Source organism: Macrobrachium nipponense, chromosome 1 (assembly GCF_015104395.2).
Source record: "Macrobrachium nipponense isolate FS-2020 chromosome 1, ASM1510439v2, whole genome shotgun sequence".
NCBI lineage: Eukaryota > Metazoa > Arthropoda > Malacostraca > Decapoda > Palaemonidae > Macrobrachium > Macrobrachium nipponense.
Window position 1 is genome coordinate 192,057,132 of NC_087200.1, and position 25,594 is coordinate 192,082,725.

The following is a 25,594-nucleotide window of genomic DNA, read 5'->3' on the forward strand; positions in this document are numbered from 1 at the left end:
CAAACAATGAGTATTCAATGTCGATAGGTCAAGGACCACACTTTGTTCAGAGCTAAATATTTTGCACTAAATCTTAAAAATAAGCACTTAACTTTAAAATTTTTTAGATTCCATGATCCTTGAAGAAAAAATAGGAAATCGAAATGTCTCATAAAATAAGATGGCCAGTGTGCATGCACAATAGTCACTTCTGCAGTTTTGATGTAGGAAACTGGGTACAGCTTCGCTGAAGCGATAAAATGCCTTCTTGTCTTTGAGTCCTTTATACTCTATCACGATTCGTAGTGTTCATCATTATGGCATAATACTCGGCTAGAAGCTATTTATTTGATATTAGTGTAGTCACCATGGGGTGTTGGTACACACCATGGAGGGTAACTCCTTTGAGGACAAAAACAGCGACTACGCTATAAAAAATATTATGATGTACACATTTACAAACACAATAAAGATAGAAATGATTGCCAAAGCCACTACAAATACAACAATAAATGAATAACAATCACACAATAGAGTATGAATACAATAATAATAATTCGAGCAAAACACCCACACTATTAATTAAAGAAATCAAAAGGATACATTCTCAAAAATAAGGGGGGTCCCAAAAGAAAGGAGAAAATAATGGCCAGAGAGAAGCCTAACAATTAACATATCTGAGATGTACTAACAAATAGAAAGTGGCCACTATGAGTTTCAATCTCCACAGAGATCCTCATAAGGGGAACTGCCTATTGATCCAGTAGGTTGTAATGAAGTAAAATAAGGTGGGAAGGGGTTCCCCACGATACTTCAATGGCTGTATTTTAGAGTCCAAAGTAGCATTGCAACAGGCTTCATAGCTAATGAAGGGTGAATCCTTGTAGAATAAAGGAGTAAACTTGCTATAATCCAAAAGTTGTGGTACTAACATGTAGGCCAGAACTCCAAGGAAACTAAAAACAGGACTGAGAATGTTTAAACAGGCCAAGGATCTAAAACAGGAATGGTCACTCAAAATAACATGGAGGGAGATACTATAACAAATGTCAAATTGGGTAAACTAAAGATGAATAAAAAAGAGCAAAGTTCTAACAGTTTCTGTAGGAAGGTGTAGGTTATGTAATTTGAAATTATATAATAAAAGTCTTTGTGATTGCTGGAACAAAGTTTGATGACATGCAGTGTGAATGAAGGCTAACCATTTTATTCAAAACTCAGAATTGTGGTGTTTGCATACTCTTGTATGGGCTGTTAGGCTGTGAGAAATCTTATTATATCATGGCTATTTTTGTTTGAATTAAAATAATTCTATGTATGATTATCCAGTCTGTACTGCAGTTTTCCATCTTGTATTACTTTTATTTTCCATTGTTTTTGTTTAAAGATGTATGTCCCCCCAATGAACTGCTTGCTTTTTAATGCTTAACTATACTCTGTTTTTTTTCATCTGTCCATCCACCTGTGGTGTTTTTGTATGGTAACACTGCGTCCCAGGCTTTAGATAGTTACATTCAGCTTACATTCAACGATTATAATAATATCGTATTTCGAATATTAATGGTATAATTCGCATACAGTAAATTATTAAAACACTCAGTTGCAAATGTACACCCAGATATCCTTTTATTACCTAAAACTTACAAATAGCGTAACTATCTAAAGCCCAGGACGCAGTGTTACCATACAAAAACACCACAGGCGGATGGACAGATGAAAAAAAACAGAGTATAGACACTGAATGTATGCTAGGTATATATTTCTTTTTAGTTAAATTGATCCAATTTATTTTTTACATATGTGGTAGGTACTACTATAGGTAGTTACTTTAATTTATATGCATATTACTGTGAATATTCAATGTTTTCAGTGTCAAATGAAGGTGATCTTATGGATGTTGTTGGTGGACGAGATTTGGAAACTGATGGAACGAGTGACTCAGATGAAGCAGCTATGGCAGTAATCATGAGTTTATTAGAAGCTGATGCAGGTCTTGGTGGTCCAGTTGACTTTTCTCACCTTCCATGGCCACTACCTTAATGTTAGCAGTTTTACTGCTAATGAATTCTGATTTTTATTTGGAAATATGAACAAACTTTAGTCAATTCAGATTGGAAAACTCCATCCAGACATCTAGCGGGACTTGCTGGAATGCCATTTCAGAGAGCACTTGTTATTCTCCCATTCATTCCTTTAGGTTTTAATTTTTTCTAGCAGAAGGCTCAAAGCTTACATGCTAGGTGGTAGAACTTACCAATTAAAGCTTTATATAAGTAAAGCATGTTGAGTACAGATAGTTAGCATATGAAAGTCTCTCATGTAATGTACTGAAATCTGATGCTTAACTTTAGACAATTTTGATATTACATATCAGGAGATTACTGTGGTCAGCAGGATGGTGCCATGTCTAAAATTTTTAAAATACAATTTAATTTAGAAGCTACACATGCTGGATTGACTGATCTAACATGTTTCATCATGTAACAGTTAATTCTTCACTTAATTTGAAGTTAATAGCATGTTTGTATTGTACTCAAGGGTTTGACAAGGTTAAGTGAAAATATTATTTTGTTTAAAAATAGCCGACTGCACTCTTATTCTTTTCCCTTTTATGAAAGATATAAAAAATTTTATGTATGTACTGAACTTAAAAAATCAGGTTAATACAACTGATTAATTTTAGCAGGACTTGCAATCAGCATTACTTTTCAGTACTATTACTCCTCTTGAAAGAGAAGTGGGAGAATGCTGAAGGTGAGGGGCATTTGTTTACAAATGGAAACCCAAATGGATATGTGCAAAGCTCCATTAAGTCTAACCTCACAAGTTTGCAAATTATCCTTGGTATGCAATGAGGTAGGACCTAATGAAGTTTATTGGGTATTGCTGTAAGATATTTGAAAGGGTATAAATTTGTGATATAAAAAAAATAACAGTTAATGAATGTATGTAAATGCACATGATTTACGTACTTCAGTGAATAAGTTTAAGGTAAAAGTAATAATATTGCTTGAATATTCAAATATATTGCTTGACATTAGCTTAATCTATATGAAGCACTGTAATATAAATTTCAGAGGCAAGTTGTTATTGTTTCAGTTTGTTTAAATTATTTAATATAGTATACTACTTTGTATTTATTTTCAAGTGATTGGCCATTGCAATATTATTGCAATTAACTGTTGGATGTAGATATCATGAATAATAATAAGTAATAATAATAATAAAAGTATTTAATCCAGAGGTCTTGTTAATGTATTTAATAATAATAATTAGAGTAACGGATAGTCAAGCAAAAAACCTTTCACTGAAAATTAGAATGTTTGGTAAAAGAAAAAAAAAATTGGAGTTATTGCTAGGCCAGTCATAAAGGTCTTGTTATGTTAACAGTGATCACTAACCTTATCGTGATGAGATTTATATTTGTTTAATATTAAGAGGCTTGAAACAGCAAAGTTCAGTTTGCACAGGTTTTGCATGTGAAATTTTAATGTTAATATAGTATTGATGTTTTTTCAAGACAATGTTGTCTCTAAAATCATGTCTTAAGAGTCTGATACATTATACCAGGCTTGAGTAAATAGATGTAAAGATAGCTAGTGATAGAATTGAAGTTATACTTAATCTAAAGTACAAAAGCTGCTGTGTAGATAGTTACAGCCTGATAGATTTATATCTGCAGAAGAAATACCAGTATAGTTTTTTGTAAACCATAATATATTGTCCATCTATATAAGTCTATTTAGACTTGTTTTTATGGTTTAGATATTTCATTTATGGGTGACAGGAATTGATCCCAGTGAGAATATGACAGTGCAATTAATTTTTTTATTTTTTATCTATCGACTTTATCATATAGTATGTTTTAGTTTTATTTACTTTAGTTAACACAAGAAATTTTATGTGTGAAGCAATCGTAGTGATGGTTTTCCAAACTACAATAATTCTGTCTGGTGTTTGACCAATGTATTCCTTCATTTTCCATCTATGACCAAGTGCCCAGCTGGTATAAAAGATGAAGTAGCAAAGCAAAAAGATGCCATATTAATCTGATTGTTCTTACATTCATTGCTGTAGTATTTTCATTCCATTGCAAAGCATACCTCATTTTGTTCTTTTTTTTACTTCACAAAGTCTCCATTCTTTTGGTTATGTAGTTTTTAATGCCTGGTTCTTAAGTGGCATTTCAAGTACAAATTTTCTGCTTTAGATTTTGAATACAAATAAAATATATGAATATATATCATGTGTAAAATTTGAAAATCAATACAGAGAATTGGTATCAGAACCAAGAAGTCCAGAAAAGTAAGATAATGAAAACTTTTAACTTAAATTAATAATTTTTGTACATATTGTAAACTGCTAGGTAGGTTATCTCAACCCGAACTTTAGGGAGTATGGGTAATAGGACAGTTTGCTTGAGTGTATGAGGTAATTGTGATGCTGATATTCCATTAAGTACTTTCAGAGTAGGTATCATGTGTATCTTTTGATATGAGAGACTTTGTCAGTCCATGGTTTTGTCATTTTAAAGTTTAAAAGTTCTTTTGAAACATACAAGTGCAAATTAAAGTTTGGCCATTTAATTATTACCAGGTTGTACCTTTGTAATGCATATAAGGACAAGCAAAATTTGTGTAATTTACCCTCTTTTGACATGATGATGAAATTGTATAAGTTGTTAACTAATTAAATCACCATAGTCCAGTTTTATGTAACACTATTCTCAGGCCTGTCTGTTATAGGAGTCTTCAGTTATTATAAAAATAATTTGTTGGGAGGGATTCTGTCTGGTTATATGCATCTCCTGTATAGTAAGTAAACATTTCAGTGTGTTCATTTGTATGATAGATGAAATATTTGTTAAAATTTTATAGAAATTATATAGTTTTATGTTGAATATTGATTTATGTATAAGATTTTATTAATTCTATCTAGTCCCTTTTCATTTATATATAAACAATTACTTATAACATAGATTATTTTGATGTAAGAAAATGTGACACTCGGTTATTTTGTACTTCATGCTGCAAAAGAGTGAAAGTGATAATCATTCAGTCGATTGTGTGGTGCAGCAAAAGAACGGAGAAAAACTTAGTAAGTGGTTTGGTTAAAGTTTTCTCGGTACATTTTGTTCTAATAGTTTGATTCTGTTACAAGAATGTGTTCTTATTGAGAGAGAGCAGCCTTAAGGTGATGTTTCAGTTGAAATCTTACTCCAGTTTAGAGTGTGTATGTAGTCGATATATAACTTTTCAGGATGAACAGTATCCATTTCAGTGACCTTATTGGTCATTTTTTTTTTTGTCTGCTGGTCTATTGGTAGAACCCACTGTCAACACAAAAAGTGCATTTAGTTCTTCAACAGCCAAGTTTGCCTTTTTTTATCATTGATTACTCTCTGAGGGAATTACGCTTCTTCTATGTAGCACATTGTTTCCTTTACTAAATAAGAAAAGTATATCAATCATTTTCTATATTATATCTTCCCTTCTCATTTTATTTTTGCCCACTGAAATGCAAATTAGTGATGGCTGCCATAGAATCCGAGATTTTGCTTAGTGGTCATAAGTAACATCATTGCCCTACATTTCACACGAGATTTTGAATCTATAAGATTGGATGTAGCAGTAAAAATTGATGGCAGGTGCTTAATTGGTAGATTATTCATCTCAGAGTGAATGAATTAGAGAAATGATTTTTTAAGTGTAAGCTCTTCATGCAGTAGAATTTGCTTACAAGTAGAGTCTTCTTTTAAAACTGTTTTGTGGTATGTATTTTAATTACAGAAATGTTTTGCATTTATATCAGTTTGTGCAATAATTTGAGTTTCACTAGTTATGTACCATTTTTACTTTTCATTAATACTTTGTCGGTAAGTATTGGGGTAAATCCTGAAATTACTTGTAGTATGTAGCTGAAATAAAAAAAAAAAAATTTTGCATACGATTTTTCACTGTATGTGAGGATTCATAAGGTGTGTTGCAAATAGTAACAACATTGGAGGTCATGTATATGTAATCATTGCATAGTTGATATATGTGAATAGTATATATGCATAATCTGATCTCTTGTACAGATTTTATTTATTGTATTTTATGCGTGTCTATGCCTTTGTCTTTTGTGTGATATATTAATATTTAATATCTTTTTCTTTGTTGAAGCTCTCTTAATGTATGAAATTGAAAGATGTGGCATGTATATGTAGTAGGTGTTAATTTTAAAAATTTAACTTTATTGTATTCAACTTAAAATCTTTCTATTATTTTGTATTTTTGTTAGATTCCTTAATTTGTTATGCAGATCTTTCATTCTTGATTATATGCATATGGCAGCAAGAATCATGAAACCACTGTTGATTATTCTTCTGTTGTTTTGCACTTTTTTTGTCACCCTGATGTTATTTATTGTAAGTTTATTATAACATTTTTAAGAGTTTTTTGTGTGTTCCATTTTAGTTACGTGACTTACCTCTGGAGAAGTTTGTCTCCTTTTAGTCTTAATTTTGTCATTCATAAGTTGCTTGCAATTAGTGTTTCAGCATTTTATCATGTATACCATTAGGTGTTTGGAAAGTAACTTATATCACTGATATTGTCAACTGTTTTATTAATGTAAACTTCTGAAACATAGGGGATGCCAAAGCAGACCTTAAAATTAATTTTTCTAGCTAGTTTGAAACTCTTTCAAATCTTGAAGGCATGGATAGAGTAATAGCAACTAAATTGAGAACCATAATGGATGTTGATCTAAGTAATAAACTTGTATGTTATACATCTATGAAGGTGGTATAATGCTAGCTGAAAGGTCAAGAACACTGTCATTTTAAAGGGATAGTAACTAAATGCTGTAAAATAAAATGGAAACACAAAATTTCATTTAATGGGTTTTTTCTCAAAGTAATGGTTTCTCAACTTGAGTCCATTTCCATTCTTACTCAAGGCTAGCTTTATGAAAGTCAAGTATTTAACATATTTGTATGTCTGGTTATAATACTTTAGTGTGGCTGAAGTTTATGTCTTTCAAACAGTTTTATTAGTAACTGCACCCTCTGATTTTCTGTCCGCAGTTTAATAATATCATCATTATTATTATATTACAATCCAAGCAGCAATCTTAGCTGGAAAAGTGGAATGTGCCAAGCCAAGGGTCCCAAATAGGGAGAACAGCCTAGAGCTGTACAGAAAACGAAACTGAAGGAAAAAATTAATTATGAAAGAGAAGTAACATTCAAATAAAAAATATATAACACTTAAGATAAATAATGAAGTAAAATAAGACAAATAACAAATAAAGTATGGACTAAGACTCATCTAACCTTATCAACTAAAAATATTTACATCAAGTCTGAACCTTAGAAGTTCTAATAATTCAACCACATGACTATGAAGATTGTACCAATATTTGGTTGCACTAAGAATAGAATAAAACTTTGTTGTACTGGACCTCATAAAAGAAAAGGTAAGACTGTTAAAATTAACTGCATCTATGTTACCACATTTCCACACCAATGAAATAATTTCCCTTAAGCTTCAGTATCAAATTAATCAAAATTGCTTTTTACATATTTATTAAAACAATTTTAAATAGATTTAGGTAAACTTAATTAGATGGAAACCTAAAGCTGTCACTCTGTTGTCTACGTTCAACGTTTCAATCAAAACATCACTTGATTGTCTTCTGCTGCTTCATGATTTGGCATAAACAACAATTTTTTGATGCCTCATTATTCAGCCATTATTATATAACATATATATACATATAACTATGAATATTACTGAGAATATAAGTTGATGAATCATATACTATAAGAAAATAATGTATCTCACCACAGTAAAGCTCTGAAAAGTGTGGAAATTTTTTCCACACTTTGTGTGGCTGACCGTAAATTTAAGAGCCCACTTCTGCACATGATCATCGTGTATCAAAGCTTCCACAACGGAGGCCACATTACCATGTTTCGGCAACACTGAACTGCATATTTAGTCCTATATATGTTGTTTGATATAAACGCAAGATTAGATTCGATTAGATTATAAAATTTTTGGCACATAGCCAAGTATAAACGCAAGAGTAATAGCCATAGTTGTAAAATAAACATTGTATCAATCTCAGGGATGGTTAATTTAATAGTACTCAAATTTTTCTCAACAATATGAGGTATAAGTTCCCTGTTGATGACCAAACAAAGGAACAAAATTCATAATAAAGGAAAAATAACAGAATTAAAATATTTTCTCAGGATAAACAAGAAAATAAACAATCTCCAAAAGTCTTGAAAGACTTCTCAATATAACAATTTTTGGCAATTTCTTTCTCCAAGAAGTTACCTTTCCATAGTCTATCAAGAGCTCCATGGTGCTCTAGTAGACCATGGGAAGAACAGCGACTACCTGCCTAAAAAAAAAAAAAAAAATTTTCTTTAGCTGAAGAAGAGATGTACTAGATTTTTCATAAATGTTGTAAAGTTCCAATTAAGAAAGCGATAAAATTTTGAATGAGCTTCATGCACAGTACTAAGAAAAAAATCCTGTCAGTTAAAAGGTTTGAGGTTAATTTGGGAGCGGGGAGAGAAAATCCAACACCTTATACTTCCTTACTTTTGTACTTTTCAGTTAAGTGTTTAACAATGATCTCCATAAGTTGCACTTATTTTACTTGACCACATCAAAGTATATGAACTTATAATTTTTCACTTCAACTACTGGATGATCTTTGAAGAAATTTCTTTTTTACAGTATCTACTACATGTAGTGAAATGCAATTGTACTCAAATATGAGAAGGATCTACCATGTAGTGACCAGTTATTTCGACATTTCAAAGGCTACTAATTGCAGGAAGTTTATGTAATTAGATTGTGAATAATTGCAATATATTTTTTTTACTTTTTTAAGGAGGACTGCAACAGAGAAAAGGAAAACTTTTAACCAAAAACTAAGTATTTTGGTGCAGTATTTTCATACAAAAAATGCTTTGCTTTATTTTTATTGTTGCAAGAACATTATTGCATTTGTGTGTTTTGCGCGCACTAACTGAAGTACAGGAAGGGTTCTGTATTTGTAAAAAAATTATACCCATTGTATTGTATGAGTAAAACTAATGAAATGGGATGTAAAACTTATGGGTACAGTACATTCTCACAGTGGTTTATTTAAATCAGAAACAAGTTTTGTAATTTATGGACAAATTGGTTTATGTATTAGGTGTAATCTACACAACTTATATATCTACTTGTGTTTGTTGTAGTTTAGGTTCCATGGCAGAAATTGTGGGTAATTAAAGCTAAATCATGTGTATAATTTGATAAGTTTTTATTACACACTGTCTCAATTAACCCATGGAATAACTGAATTCTATGTACAGTGATCTACAAGTTTACTTTTAGCTAATGTGCCATTTTTTTTAAGTATTTAAGTATGTACTGTACTTTTAAGGTATTTCATTTTAGAAATTAATAAAATTTTAAATGAGCTCACAGCAGACCTCAGGTTTGCTAGCTATGAAAAATACAAATTGATTAAAAAATTTGTCATTTTTCAAGAATAAGCTGAGTTAAATTGACATTGTACTGTGCTTGACAATGTTCTTTGAAAGTATGTTCTCCAATAAAATATTCCAGGACTATTTGTAAAATGTTGAATAGCATTTAAGTTTTAAACCATCCACTAGGAGTAATAATTAAAAACAAAATGGTTAAAGTTGAACTGTGTCTATGGGGCTTTGAACCACCCAGTAACTGTAATTGTTATTGTGACACACTTCATGGATAATTTATGAACTGGGTTCTAAAATTTCTAATAAATTGTTTCATGCCATAGTATGTTGATTTATACCCCCTCATTTTGGGACCACCTTGACGTGGTGAGGGGGCTCTCGAACCTCAGGAATCTCTTCCCAGGTTCGAACCCAAGAGTCCCATATGACATTATATATTTTCGAGTAAACTTATGTGGACTTTTCCATTTTTTGCCAAAATTTTTAAAAGCAAATAAATGAGAAAAACATATCATGGCTTAACGTGGAGTTAAATCCGAAGCTAAATAGTGAGAACTGTGGTAGATCCATCATCTACCCGACAATGTTCGGACCTGTTTTCAGGCGGAACTATTCTGTGGAGCTGGACCACGGATTCCAGGGGGGGCCTGGTTCTAGGAATAGAACTCTCGGCATTCTATCCAGTTTGCCCATAATGTGATTAGGATGGGGATAATTGTATTAACATAATACTCTTAGTCCTAGCAAGCGGGTTCTGCTTACACTTGGGCCATACTAATCATGTTATGCCATCCCCTTTTGGGTAGGGTAGGGATGCGGACATTTGGGAGTCCTTTCTCACTTGTGCCTTTGGCAGAAGATTTAACTTCGCGAAGGGCCAATGATATCTTTTCAAGAATTTTTTTTTTTTTTTTTATTTTTTTTTTTATATTTTTTTTTTTTTTTTTTTTTTTTTTTTTTTTTTTTTTTTTTGTGTGTGTGTGTGTGTGTGTGTAAAAACTCAAAATTTATGAACTGTGAAATAAATGATTTGAGTACCCTGGGCCCCATGATGGAAAAACTACGGCACAGTTGATGACCATTGGCACGTTCACTGCCCGAATTTCCTAGGTACTGCCACAAGTAGTGAAAGTACTATAAAAGATACAAAGGAACACCCTGTTCCAAGTAAAGCAGCAGAGCCAGAAAACCAAATAGAGTGCATAAATACAAAAGAAACAAACAAAAATAAATTGGTAAACTCCAATATCGTAACAATGGAACCATATATGATGAACAATAATTCTGAATAGAGACAAATAATCCTCTCAGCAATACAGAACAATATAAAAAATCATAATAGACAAGCAACATACATAAAACGGACCAAAAAGAAACAAAACAAATTACCGACTTAATCCCACATTGGTACATTTTGATGACCTCTTTGGACCAGATAATTGGTCAAGATTTCTAGTCCTCAAAGCTGACAACAAAATCTCAGCAGCGATGCTAGAAAACCAAATTACTTAACATATATCCAACACAAGACATGGAATGCAGACACATCAAGGACAATGAATGGCTTATCCAAGTAACCAATAAAAAGCATGTCCACTGCCTTTTTAAGTATAACAGAAATAAAATAAATAATAAAGGTAATAATTACAAGCCATGAAAACATTGAATTATGTACAGGGTACAGTCATCCTACCCAATAGCGAGCAGGAGCTTCCTTCAAAACAACTATTGCTAGACTCCCTAAAATTGAGATATAACAATATCCACGATTTAGAAATATACTCTATTTCAAGTAGGAAAGATAAAAGTAAAAAATATCAAACATTGCCAAAATAAAATTTTACAGCCAAGACTTACCATTTAAAATAAAAATTCTTGGACAAAATAGAGAAGTTCGTCCTTTTGTTCCTAAACCATACAATGTACACAGTGCTCAAGGTTATGGACACACATACAAAAGATGCCGTAATAAAGCATATGTGCAGTCTGTGCATCAGATGACCATACCACTAATTGGAACGTAAACAATCAAAATGTATTAATTGTGGACTAGCCCATCACGCAAAATCTAAGGAGTGTTCATTTTACCAATATAACACAGAACTTCAGTTGTTAATAAATAGGACAGGAATGTCAGTCATGGAAGCCAGACTTGAGCTAAAAGTAAGAGGCGTTAACAATCCATCCAAAACCCCACCTTTTCAAATGTGACTAAAAATCAAGACATCAAACAGCACAATGACAAACAAGATAGTATAAACATGGAAACTGTGATTTCATACCAATAATACTGAAACCCAAAAGAATAAAAGTGATATTACAACAACCAATACCACCACCAACATAGATGATTTCAGTTATCCATGGAAAAGAACTTCCAATAGAAGAAGAATTAAATAATGATGATAATCGAACTGGCAAAAAGAAAAGAATTCTAGAAAGAACCCCACCTAAGGGAAAAAAAGTAAATATGAAAATTACAATCAATCCAGAGAGACTCAACTACACCAGGAGAACATTTTAAAAAAGATATTAAACTAACCTCTCACAAGTGGAAATACACAATTACCCTCAATCTCAATCAAACAGCCAACATCATGGACAGTAAAGATCACTCTTTACAATTTCCATCAAATAATACTAATGAAAATCATACCATTAAACCAAACCAAAATATAAACTATCACCCCCCAACCATCCACAAGACCGAAATATCCCATTAACAACAACAAAACAAATAACCCCTCAAACCAACAGTCCTTATCACTACAGAAAAGGAACAATAGAATTACAAAAACCAGAAATTTCTAAAGCTAGACCAAAAACTTCTGAACCAATAATTAACATTATTTTTTTTACCAACATGCTTCATCTTGTGGTTGTAATGAAGCTTTGTAAGTACATATAACCAACTAACTACCAAGACAGAGGACACAGTACGAAATTGTATTGACAATTTTTACCAAATTAAGGAGGTGCCCTTTAACACACCAACATGAGAACGAATTATGTTCTGAATCCTTAAAATACAAAAAGGAAATTATAAAATCAAAAATAGACTTATTAATATTCAACTATGAAAAACAAACAACTGCAGAATCTAATAACCAACATACAAATACAACGATTAAAAACCACAAATAAATTCAAATGCATATAAACTACGAGATTAAAGTAAATCAGCAATCAATTTACAGAATTTAACACCAATTCCTCCCAATAATGGAATATAAAATCATTCAATGAATATAAATGGTCTCTTAACCCGACTACGTCTGGGTGAATTACAAAGAATCATACGAGATCACAACCCAATGTGCATATGTCTACAACATATAGGAAGTAACCCTACAAATATCCAACACTATAAAATTGCCTGTTATTCACCAACTGACGGTGGAAAAAATTAGGCACAGCCATATACGTTCATAATAGCATTACATATGAACCTGTTGACATCCATCTATGCCATATCAAATAACATCAATTAAACTGTATATGCCTGATAAAAGTAAAATTACTATTTGTAATTATATAACCAACCAAATTTCAATGCAAATTTCAGTGATTTTTCTGAACTTATTAGCAAAAGTATACAGGAAACCACTACTTATAGTAGGAGATTTTAATGAACATAATCCATTATGGGATATTAATAACCCCACTGACACATCCGGAATCAACATAGAGAATACTATAATGAAACACAATCTGTATTGTCTCAATGAAAGCGAAGTTCCAACATATTTTTCAAATACACACCTAACCTTTTCTTCAATTGACATTTCATTATGTTCAAAATGATGTAGCGGAGAAATTTGAATGGAACGTCCTAGACGATTCATACACAAGTGACCATTTCCCAATCATTCTGAACTACTTAAGTAATGTCAAAATATTGCCACCTACAAGATATAATAATCCAAAAAGCTAACTGGGATAAATATTTCCTATACACACGAAACATACCACCATTCCCACATAATGAAGATCACAATACTACATGTGAATCCTTCTCAAACTTCCATTAATAATGCTGCAGATAAAAGTATTCCCAAAAACCAAAACACATTCCACAAAATCCCCTGTCCCATGGTGGAATCCAACATTAACAACATTAAGTAAAATAAAAATATATTGAGTCGCAATCTAAACAGACTCAAAACTCGCCTTAATCACTCAACAAAATGCCCTATAGTATAAACATATTAAACAAAATAGTTATAAACAAACATAACAATTAACCACATTAAACCACTATATAACAAATATGCAGCCAAATTTAGAAAAACGGTAATAGCTGAAAAAATCGCATCATGAAAAAAGGAATATGTCTCAAACATATCTTCAAACACATCCACAAGGGATGTCTGGCAAAAGATAAGGATCAATGGAAAAACATATAAGACCTCCAAGAAGTGCAATACATTTAATGGAAAAATATACCATGATACTTATGAAATATCAAACATAATTGGGAAACATTTTGAAAACATCAGTGCTTACTCCAGCCTAGATACACATTTTTTTTCAAAGTATCAGAAAACAAAAGAAAATATAATACTCAATTTTGAAACTCTTGAAGACCTGGAATATAACTATATTTTTAACATGGATGAACTAGATAATGCCATCAACTCTTGTCATCCCTCTGCACCAGGATATGATAAAATATATCGATTTGAAATGATAGAAAAATTAGCTCCTATAGCTAAATCATATTTATTTAAAATTTTACAATAGTATCTGGCTATAAAACGTGTCTTTCCTGATAAATGGAAACATGCCATAAATTATCCAATAAAACAAACCAGGAAAGGATGCAAAGTAATCCATCCAATTATAGACCGATATCTCTAACAAGTTGCCTATGCAAAAATCTTAGAAAAAATGGTTAATGCACGATTAACGTATGTAATAACCAAAGAATCCATTTTTAACACCAACACAATCTGGTTCATAGCTGGCAGATCAACCCTAGATCCCTTAACACATTTAGAAGAGCAGTATCAAAAAAAGGCTTTGAACAAAAGAAATTAACAGTAGCTATATTTTTTGATATAGAAAAAAGCATACGATACAAACATGAAACATAAACATCATGCAAAAACTCCACTCCAAGGGACTAAGAGGCCACTTTACCAATATTTATTAAGAACTTCTTAACAAACAGAAACTTTTCAAGTAAGAGTAGAAAATTCCTACTCAGTTTAACCTATAAACTGGAAGAAGGAATCCCTCAAGGTAGTGTCTTGAGCTGTACATTGTTTGCTTTAGCAATCAATGACATTACTATAAATTACCAAGTGGTGTAAAAAAAACAGTTTATGTTGATGACTTTGTCATTTACTATACGAGTATAACTGAGACATGCTCAGAGAGTTCTCAGTACTGCCATTTCAAATATATGTAGTTGGGGCAAATTCAGTTGGATTTAAATTTCAACTGATAAAACAAAAGCAATCGTCTTCTACAAAGACAAAAGGTGGATGAAGAACCAACAATCAAACTGCATCTTTATAGCACTGAAATACAATTTTGTACAAAAATCAAGTATCTAGGAGTAATATTTGATCAACATTTAAATTGTTGGAAAGAGCACATCAAATACATTAAAGCCAAGGGCATCAAAGCCCTTGCCATATTAAAAAAGTTATCCACACACTAATTGGGGAGCAACGCGAGACATTTTATTAATGATATATAAGGCAACAGTCTTATCCATAATAGATTACTGCTGTCCAATATATTCATCCGCCTCAGAATCTGCATTAAAATCTCTCGATGCAGTGCACCATGAAGGCGTGCGATTGTGCACAGGAGCTTTCCGATCGTCCCCAACAAACATCACTTTTGGTGGAGGCAGATATTTTGCCCTTAAAACATCACCGTAATTTAATAAACAATACAAGAGTTCTTTCAATGCAAGCGGGGGATCGTCTCCTGCAACTTACTGCTTCCAAAACTGTAATCAAGTAACAGCAGTTATAGTACTAGCTCTTTCCAAAAAAAAAGAGCTAGAATACTAATGAACATACATAATATGAATCCAATTTTTCACCCCACCAATGGAATTGCCACCACCATGGATTTTTTAAATAGAGTAAAGATATGTACCTCCCTGTCTTACCTACTCAAAAAAACAAATGACAAGTACGGAAAAATGTACCGCCAACATGCTTTGGAGCACATTAGAAGAAAAGGGGGGCGACAAAATTTATGATATAATAACAGACGGCTCCAAAAAAAAAATTAATAATGTTGGAGTAGGAGCATCTGCATATTCGAAAAATATGTTAAGTAAAAAAGCCTACCTTCAATATCATCAGTATTTACTGCTGAAGTCACAGCCATACAGATGGGCTCTAGATATGATATCTGAGGCAAAAGCAAGTGTCTCTGTAATTTTTCAGTGACTCACGTAGCGCTATAGATGCAATAGGACCAGTATAAATCAGGAAACCAAATAGTACAGGAAATTCAAATAAAAATTCATCAACTCCTCCAATCAGGAATATCAATGGAAATATGTTGGATCCCAGCACACGTGGGAATAAAAGGAAATGAATATGCAGACATCTGCTGCCAAATTAGCCTGCACTATCCCTCCAACAATTTCATATGCCCCCAGTGTCAGACTGGGTAAAATCAGTTAAACATTAATTTACCAGGATTGGAAAGAAGAATGGGCCCCTCGGTGCCACAACATAACACACCTTAAAAAAATATAAAAACTGAAAGTCTATGCATGGAGGACATCCTCACAGGAGGAAAGAGCAAAAGAGGTGATTCCTAGCAAGGCTACGTATAGGACACACAAGATCTCACATGGTCACTTGATGTCAACACCACATGCTGACCCAGTGCAAATGTAACAGATGTCAAACACCCATGACTGTACAGCATTTGCTTGTTGAGTGCCCAAATTGGACCCAGCAAAGATCTATTTATCTGCGGAGTTCAGAAATGAAAAATATTCTTGCGGAAAGCAGGGATTTTTCAATTAATAAAATCATAAATTTTTTTAATTTTTTTAAGACGGTTTTTCTCAAATAAAGTCTAAATTTTTTTTTTGTTTTTTTTTTTTTTTTTTTTTTTTTTTTTTTTTTTTTTTTTTTTTTTTTTTTTTTTTCCAGGATTGATCCCTGAGAACCAGCCCGAGAAGAGTCTACTCGAGACTCAGAGGTCTGGAAAAACTAACACTATTAATAATAATAATAATGTTTGATTTATAGTATATACATTTTATAGTGCAGGTAAATTAAAGTGCTTGGAAATGTGAAGTTTTTTCCGACATTGAAAAAAAGCAATTTAAATCTAATGAGAATGTTCGTGTAAAATTTGATGTTTGATAGATATATATAATAGGCAGATATAATTGTACTATATTTATTTAAGAGTAAATATATATATATAGATAATTTGTTTAGAAATTTTTCCCCTTTAAGAGTTTGCAAGTGCTTTCAGAATTAGCTAGTGGTTTGGTTAAACTTAATTTTTATACTTATACTCAACAATTCTGTAGGGGTACAGAACTGATCTCCCCTTCAGGTTGTAATCCATTGATTTGGTTTGGAGGTAATGGAGACCATCTAAGTCTAAATATCATTAGAGGATTCAGATTTATAAACTGACTCTAGCTAAATTAGCCTTTTCTCCTTTGCTTTTTGCTTTTCTTACCCTGTCAGATAATATCTCGTGATACTAGGGGACAAACCATCTGCCTTATTTTAGACTGTGGAAGCCAAATATACAGCTTCAGCATCATACTGACACTGAAAATCTTAGATCCAATCCCCAGTGAAGGATTTGAATGCTCACTGGAGTGTTCAAATCCTCTCTTTAAAAATTCATAAAAGCAGTTATTTTTGTAAGTAATCATCCAACTTTGTCCTCTGTTGGCTAAAAATTCTGTTTGACTCAATGAATGTAAACATTAAACTTCCTCCAACACTAGAATTTCTTCCTTGGATAACGCATAAAATTCATGTCTGCTACACTTCAACCATCTAATATAAAACTGCATATATCCCAGACATAACTTACTGTGTAAAATATAAGATGTATATTCTATATGGACAGAGCTAAATCTTGTGTAGGATTTGCTGCTATATCATCTAATGTTACAAGTCAGTTTTTTTTTCCCAGTAATGCATGTCCTCATAGTAGAATTGTCTGCAATAGGGAGAGCAATTACTTGGTAATTTTCAGTAACTTGCCCTACAAAATTATTGTCCTAAAAATATCCTTGTTCCAAGGTATGTTTAAATCCCACAAGCTGCATGAAAGTGGCATAAATATTTTTAAATGTAGGCTTTAAAGACATACAGAGGCTGAAAAAGCAGCTAAAGCTGCAGTCACATGACCAAATGAAAATATACCTGCTGCTGTGGTGATGTGCTGGTATTTTAATTACTCTATTTTGGTAACTGGTGGGCATTATAGTTATGAATTTGACAATAACAGAACTAGAACAGATTCAGCCAGCTGTCGGATTGTGGTGTTCTTTATTCCAAAAAGAACATCAAATTTTAAGTAACACCATCATACATTTGGTATTTGATAAAAAAGAAAACTTACATAACCCACTGTCTGAATAAAGAAAAATTTTAACCAGCAATGTAGAGCATGTACTGGAACAAATCTCTGAAAGGAAGTCTCTCCGTTAATTAAATAAGTTCAAATACAATAATTAAGAATAAATATTTTGGGGTAGCTCAGTAAAAGTTCCCCCTCATTTTGGGACCACTTGACGTGGTGAGGGGGGCTCTGAACCTCAGGAATCTCTTCCCAGGTTCGAACCCAAGAGTCCATATGACATTATATATTTCGAGTAAACTTTATGTGGACTTTTCCATTTTTTGCCAAAATTTTTAAAAGCAAATAAATGAGAAAAAACATATCATGGCTTAACGTGGAGTTAAATCCGAAGCTAAATAGTGAGAACTGTGGTAGATCCATCATCTACCCGACAATGTTCGGACTGTTTTTCAGCGGAACTATTCTGTGGAGCTGGACCACGGATTCCAGGGGGGCCTGGTTCTAGGAATAGAACTCTCGGCATTCTATCCAGTTTGCCCATAATGTGATTAGGATGGGGATAATTGTATTAACATAATACTCTTAGTCCTAGCAAGCGGGTTCTGCTTACACTTGGGCCATACTAATCATGTTATGCCATCCCCTTTTGGGGTAGGGTAGGGATGCGGACATTTGGGAGTCCTTTCTCACTTGTGCCTTTGGCAGAAGATTTAACTTCGCGAAGGGCCAATGATATCTTTTCAAGAATTTTTTTTTTTTTTTTTTTTTTTTTTTTTTTTTTTTTTTTTTTTTTTTTTTTTTTTTTTTTTTTTTTTTTTTGTTTTTTTTTTTTTTTTTTTTTTTTTTTTTTTTTTTTTTTTTTTTTTTTGTGTGTGTGTGTGTGTGTGTTAAAAACTCAAAATTTATGAACTGTGAAATAAATGATTTGAGTACCCTGGGCTCCCCATGATGGAAAAAACTACGGCACAGTTGATGACCATTGGCACGTCACTCCCGAATTTCCTAGGTACTGCCACAAGTAGTGAAAGTACTATAAAAGATACAAAGGAACACCCTGTTCAAGTAAAGCAGCAGAGCCAGAAAACCAAATAGAGTGCATAATACAAAAGAAACAAACAAAAATAAATTGGTAAACTCCAATATCGTAACAATGGAACCATATATGATGAAACAATAATTCTGAATTAGAGACAAATAATCCTCTCAGCAATACAGAACAATATAAAAATCATAATAGACAAGCAACATACATAAAACAAGGACCAAAAGAAACAAAAATTACCGACTTAATCCCACATTGGTACATTTTGAATGACCTCTTTGGACCAGATAATTGGTCAAGATTTCTAGTCCTCAAAGCTGACAACAAAATCTCAGCAGCGATGCTAGAAAAACAAATTACTTAACTATATCCAAACACAAGACATGGAATGCAGACACATCAAGGACAATGAATGGCTTATCCAAGTAACCAATAAAAAGCAGTCACTGCCTTTTAAGTATAACAGAAATAAATAATATAAAGGTAATAATTACAAGCCATGAAACATTGAATTATGTACAGGGTACAGTCATCCTACCCAATAGCGAGCAGGAGCTTCCTTCAAAACAACTATTGCTAGACTCCCTAAAATTGAGATATAACAATATCCACGATTTAGAAATATACTCTATTTCAAGTAGGAAAGATAAAAGTAAAAATATCAACATTGCCAAAATAAAATTTACAGGCCAAGACTTACCATTTAAAATAAAAATTCTTGGACAAAATAGAGAAGTTCGTCCTTTTGTTCCTAAACCATTACAATGTGCACAGTGCTCAAGGTATGGACACACATACAAAAGATGCCGTAATAAAGCTATATGTGCAGTCTGTGCATCAGATGACCATACCACTAATTGGGAACTGTAAACAATCAAAATGTATTAATTGTGGACTAGCCCATCACGCAAAATCTAAGGAGTGTTCATTTTACCATATAACACAGAACTTCAGTTGTTAATAAATAGGACAGGAATGTCAGTCATGGAAGCCAGACTTGAGCTAAAAGTAAGAGGCGTTAACAATCATCCACCAAAACCCCACCTTTTCAAATGTGACTAAAAATCAAGACATCAAACAGCACAATGACAAACAAGATAGTATAAACATGGAAACTGGATTTCATACCAATATACTGAAACCCAAAATAAAAGTGATTATTACAACAACCAATACCACCACCAACATAGATGATTCAGTTATCCATGGGAAAAGAACTTCCAATAGAAGAAGAATTAAATAATTGATTGATAATCGAACTGCAAAAAAAAAAGAAAGAAATTCTAGAAAGAAACCCCACCTAAGGGAAAAAAAAGTAAATATTGAAAATTACAAAATCAATCCAGAGAGACTCCAACTACACCAGGAGAACATTTTAAAAAAGATATCAAACTAACCTCATCACAAGTGGAAATACACAATTACCCTCAATCTCAATCAAACAGCCAACATCTGGACAGTAAAGATCACTCTTTACAATTTCCATCAAATAATACTAATGAAAATCATACCATTAAACCAAACCAAATATAACTATCACCAACCATCCACAAGACCGAAATATCCCATTAACAACAACAAAACAAAATAACCCCTCAAACCACAGTCCTTATCACTACAGAAAAGGAACAATAGAATTACAAAACCAGAAATTTCTAAAGCAGCTAGACCAAAAACTTCTGAACCCAATAATTAACATTACCAAACATGCTTCATCTTGTGGTTGTAATGAATGCTTTGTAAGTACATATAACCAACTAAACTACCAAGACAGAGGACACGTACGAAATTGTATTGACAATTTTACCAAATTAGGAGGTGCCCTTTAACACACCAACATGAGAACGAATTATGTTCTGAATCCTTAAAATACAAAAAAGGAAATTATAAAATCAAAAATAGACTTATTAATATTCAACTATGAAAAACAAACAAACTGCAGAATCTAATAACCAACATACAAATACAACGATTAAAAAACCACAAATAAATTCAAATGCATATAAACTACGAGATAAAGTAAAATCAGCAATCAATTTACAGAATTTAACACCTTCCCCCAATTAATTCCTCCCAATAATGGAATATAAAATCATCAATGGAATATAAAATGGCTTCTAACCCGACTACGTCTGGGTGAATTACAAAGAATCATACGAGATCACAACCCAATGTGCATATGTCTACAACATATAGGAAGTAACCCTACAAATATCCAACACTATAAAATTGCCTGTTATTCACCAACTGACGGTGGAAAAATTAGGCACAGCCATATACGTTCATAATAGCATTACATATGAACCTGTTGACATCCATCTATGCCATATCAAATAACATCAATTAAACTGTATATGCTGATAAAAAGTAAAATTACTATTTGTAATTTATATAACCAACCAAATTTCAATGCAAATTTCAGTGATTTTTCTGAACTTATTAGCAAAAGTATACAGGAAACCCACTACTTATAGTAGGAGATTTTTAATGCACATAATCCATTATGGATATTAATAACCCCACTGACACATCCGGAATCAACATAGAGAATACTATAATGAAACACAATCTGTATTGTCTCAATGAAGCGAAGTTCCAACATATTTTTCAAATACACACCTAAACCTTTTCTTCAATTGACATTTCATTATGTTCAAATGATGTAGCGGAGAAATTGAATGGGAACGTCCTAGACGATTCATACACAAGTGACCATTTCCCAATCATTCTGAACTACTTAAGTAATGTCAAAAATATTGCCCACATACAAGATATAAATATCAAAAAGCTAACTGGGATAAAATATTTCCTATACAGCAAAACATACCACCATTCCCACATAATGAAGATCACAATACTACATGTGAATCCTTCTCAAACTCATAATAAATGCTGCAGATAAAAGTATTCCAAAAACCAAAACACATTCCACAAAATCCCCTGTCCCATGGTGGAATCCAACATTAACAACATTAAGTAAAAATAAAAACACTATATTGAGTCGCAATCTAAACAGACTCAAAACTCGCCTTAAATCACTCAACAAATGCCCTATAGTATAAAATAAACATATTAACAAAACAGTATAAACAAAACATAAACAATTAACCACATTAAACCACTATATAACAAATATGCAGCCAAATTTAGAAAAACGGTAATAGCTGAAAAAAAATCGCATCATGGAAGGAATATGTCTCAAACATATCTTCAAACACATCCACAAGGGATGTCTGGCAAAAGATAAGGAAAATCAATGGAAAACAATATAAGACCTACCAAGAAGTGCAATACATTTAAATGGAAAATATACCATGATACTTATGAAATATCAAACATAATTGGGAAACATTTGAAAACATCAGTGCTTACTCCAGCCTAGATACACATTTTCAAAGTATCAGAAAACAAAAAGAAAATATAATACTCAATTTTGAAACTCTTGAAGACCTGGAATTATAACTATATTTTTAACATGGATGAACTAGATAATGCCATCAACTCTTGTCATCCCTCTGCACCAGGATATGATAAAATATCATTTGAAATGATAGAAAAATTAGCTCCTATAGCTAAATCATATTTATTATTAAAATTTTACAATAGTATCTGGCTAAAACGTGTCTTTCCTGATAAATGGAAACATGCCATAATTATTCCAATAAACAAACCAGGAAAGGATGCAAGTAATCCATCCAATTATAGACCGATATCTCTAACAAGTTGCCTATGCAAAATCTTAGAAAAAAATGGTTAATGCACGATTAACGTATGTAATAACCAAAGAATCCATTTTTTTTTAACACCAACACAATCTGGTTCAATAGCTGGCAGATCAACCCTAGATCCCTTAACACATTTAGAAGAGCATATCAAAAAAAGGCTTTGAACAAAAAGAAATTAACAGTAGCTATATTTTTTTTGATATAGAAAAAGCATACGATACAACATGGAAACATAACATCAGCAAAAACTTCCACTCCAAGGGACTAAGAGGCCACTTACCAATATTTATTAAGAAACTTCTTAACAAACAGAACTTTTCAAGTTAAGAGTAGAAATTTCCTACTCAGTAAACCTATAAAACTGGAAGAAGGAATCCCTCAAGGTAGTGTCTGAGCTGTACATTGTTTGCTTTAGCAATCAATGACATTACTATAAATTTTACCAAGTGGTGTAACAGTTTATATGTTGATGACTTTGTCATTTACTATACGAGTAGTAATCTGAGACATGCTCAGAGAGTTCTCAGTACTGCCATTTCAAATATATGTAGTTGGGCAAATTCAGTTGATTTAAATTTTCAACTGATAAAACAAAAGCAATCGTCTTCTTTACAAGACCCAAAAAGGGGGTGGATGAAGAAACCAAAACAATCAAACTGCATCTTTATAGCACTGAAATACAATTTTGTACAAAAATCAAGTATCTAGGAGTAATATTTGATCAACATTTAAATTGGAAAGAGCACATCAAATACATTAAAGCCAAGGGCATCAAAGCCCTGCCATATTAAAAAAGTTATCACACACTAATTGGGGAGCAAAGCGAGACATTTTATTAATTGATATATAAGGCAACAGTCTTATCCATAATAGATTACTGCTGTCCAATATATTCATCCGCCTCAGAATCTGCATTTAAAATCTCTCGATGCAGTGCACCATGAAGGCGTGCGATTGTGCACAGGAGCTTTCCGATCGTCCCCAACAAAACTCACTTTGGTGGAGGCAGGTATTTTGCCCTTAAAACATCACCGTAATTTAATAAACAATACAAAGAGGTCTTTTTCAATGCAGCGGGATCGTCTCCTGCTTAACTTAGCTTCCAAAACTGTAATCAAAGTAACAGCAGTTAATAGTACTAGCTCTTTCCCAAAAAGAGCTAGATACATAATGAACATACATAATATGAATCCAATTTTTCACCCACCAATGGAATTGCCACCACCATGGATTTTTAAATAGAGTAAAGATATGTACCTCCCTGTCTTACCTACTCAAAAAACAAATGACAAGTACGGAAATGTACCGCCAACATGCTTTGGAGCACATTAGAAGAAAAGGCGACAAATTTATGATATATACAGACGGCTCCAAAAAAAAATAAATGTTGGAGTAGGAGCATCGCATATTCGGAAAAATATGTTAAGTAAAAAAAGCCTACCTTCAATATCATCAGTATTTACTGCTGAAGTCACAGCCATACAGATGGCTCTAGATATGATATCTGAGGCAAAAAGCGCAAGTGTCTCTGTAATTTTCAGTGACTCACGTAGCGCATATGATGCAATAGGACAAGTATAAATCAGGAAACCAAATAGTACAGGAAATTCAAATAAAAATTCATCAACTCCTCCAATCAGGAATATCAATGGAAATATGTTGGATCCCAGCACACGTGGGAATAAAAGGAAATGAATATGCAGACTCTGCTGCCAAATTAGCCTGCACTATCCCTCCAACAATTTCATATGCCCAGTGCAGACTGGGTAAAATCAGTTAAAACATTAATTTACCAGGATTGGAAAGAAGAAAAATGGGCCTCGTTGCCAACAACAAAACAAACTTAAAAATATAAAAACTGAAGTCTATGCATGGAGGACATCCTCACAGGAGGAAACAAAAGAGCAAAAGAGGTGATCCTAGCAAGGCTACGTATAGGACACACAAGATTCTCACATCGGTCACTTGATGTCAACACCACATGCTGACCCAGTGAAAGTAACAGATGTCAAACACCCATGACAGTACAGCATTTGCTTGTTGAGTGCCAAATTGGACCAGCAAAGATCTATTTATCTGCGGAGTTCAGAAATGAAAAATATTCTTGCGGAAGCAGGGATTTTTCAATTAATAAAATCATAAATTTTTTAAATAAGACGGGTTTCTCAAATAAAGTCTAAACATTTTTTTTTTTTTTTTTTTTTTTTTTCAGGATGATCCCTGAGAAACCAGCCCGAGAAGAGTCTACTCGAGACTCAGAGGTCTGAAAAACTACACCTATTAATAATAATAATCAGTAAAAGTTAATGTCCAATCAATGATAAGATTAAATAATTTATTGATAATTATAATCCCTCAGAAAATCTGAGTAGTACAGTTACATATTAAGCAAGGAGAAGTTCAATAGAGTATAAAGCTGCTCCTATTGCTAGGTTTGATTTTGATAACTTGTCTACCATAAAGAAATAATGTGCACATCTGGGTAAAAGGACCAGGGCATTCCTTCAAGTACGTAACTATTTGGTAGGCATGAGGAAATACTCTTGATGACTTTAGTACTAAACCCATGCCTAATAAATAAGTCCGATACCTCATGCGATGTTTTGAGCATACACTGAGACTCCTTCGGCCCTTCCTCAGAAACCAGTTCCAGAGAAAGACAATACAGCATACAGAACCTTTACAAATTTACAGAGCAGAGGAAACGTGAAAATCGCGATACATATTCAATGATAAAAACATCAATCCTACACACAAAACAATTGATTGGTAGAAACCAGTACTTAAAGTGAATGACTAAAAGCTATCTGC

General features: G+C 32.7%; 1 protein-coding gene and 1 long non-coding RNA gene across 2 annotated transcripts in view; both read left to right on the forward strand.

Moving 5' to 3' along the window:
* The window catches only part of LOC135219953 (protein cycle-like), a gene marked incomplete at its 5' end in the record, with an annotated part of 77,833 nt that extends 70,096 nt beyond the window's left edge, over positions 1 to 7,737 (forward strand). Inside the window, 1 exon segment of the mRNA XM_064257197.1 lies at positions 1,850 to 7,737. Within this exon segment, the coding sequence (XP_064113267.1) occupies positions 1,850 to 2,019 (170 nt within the window).
* The window catches only part of LOC135219954 (uncharacterized), a 224,577-nt gene that overhangs the window by 196,672 nt on the left and 2,311 nt on the right, over positions 1 to 25,594 (forward strand). The gene's annotated exons all lie outside the window — the stretch shown is intronic.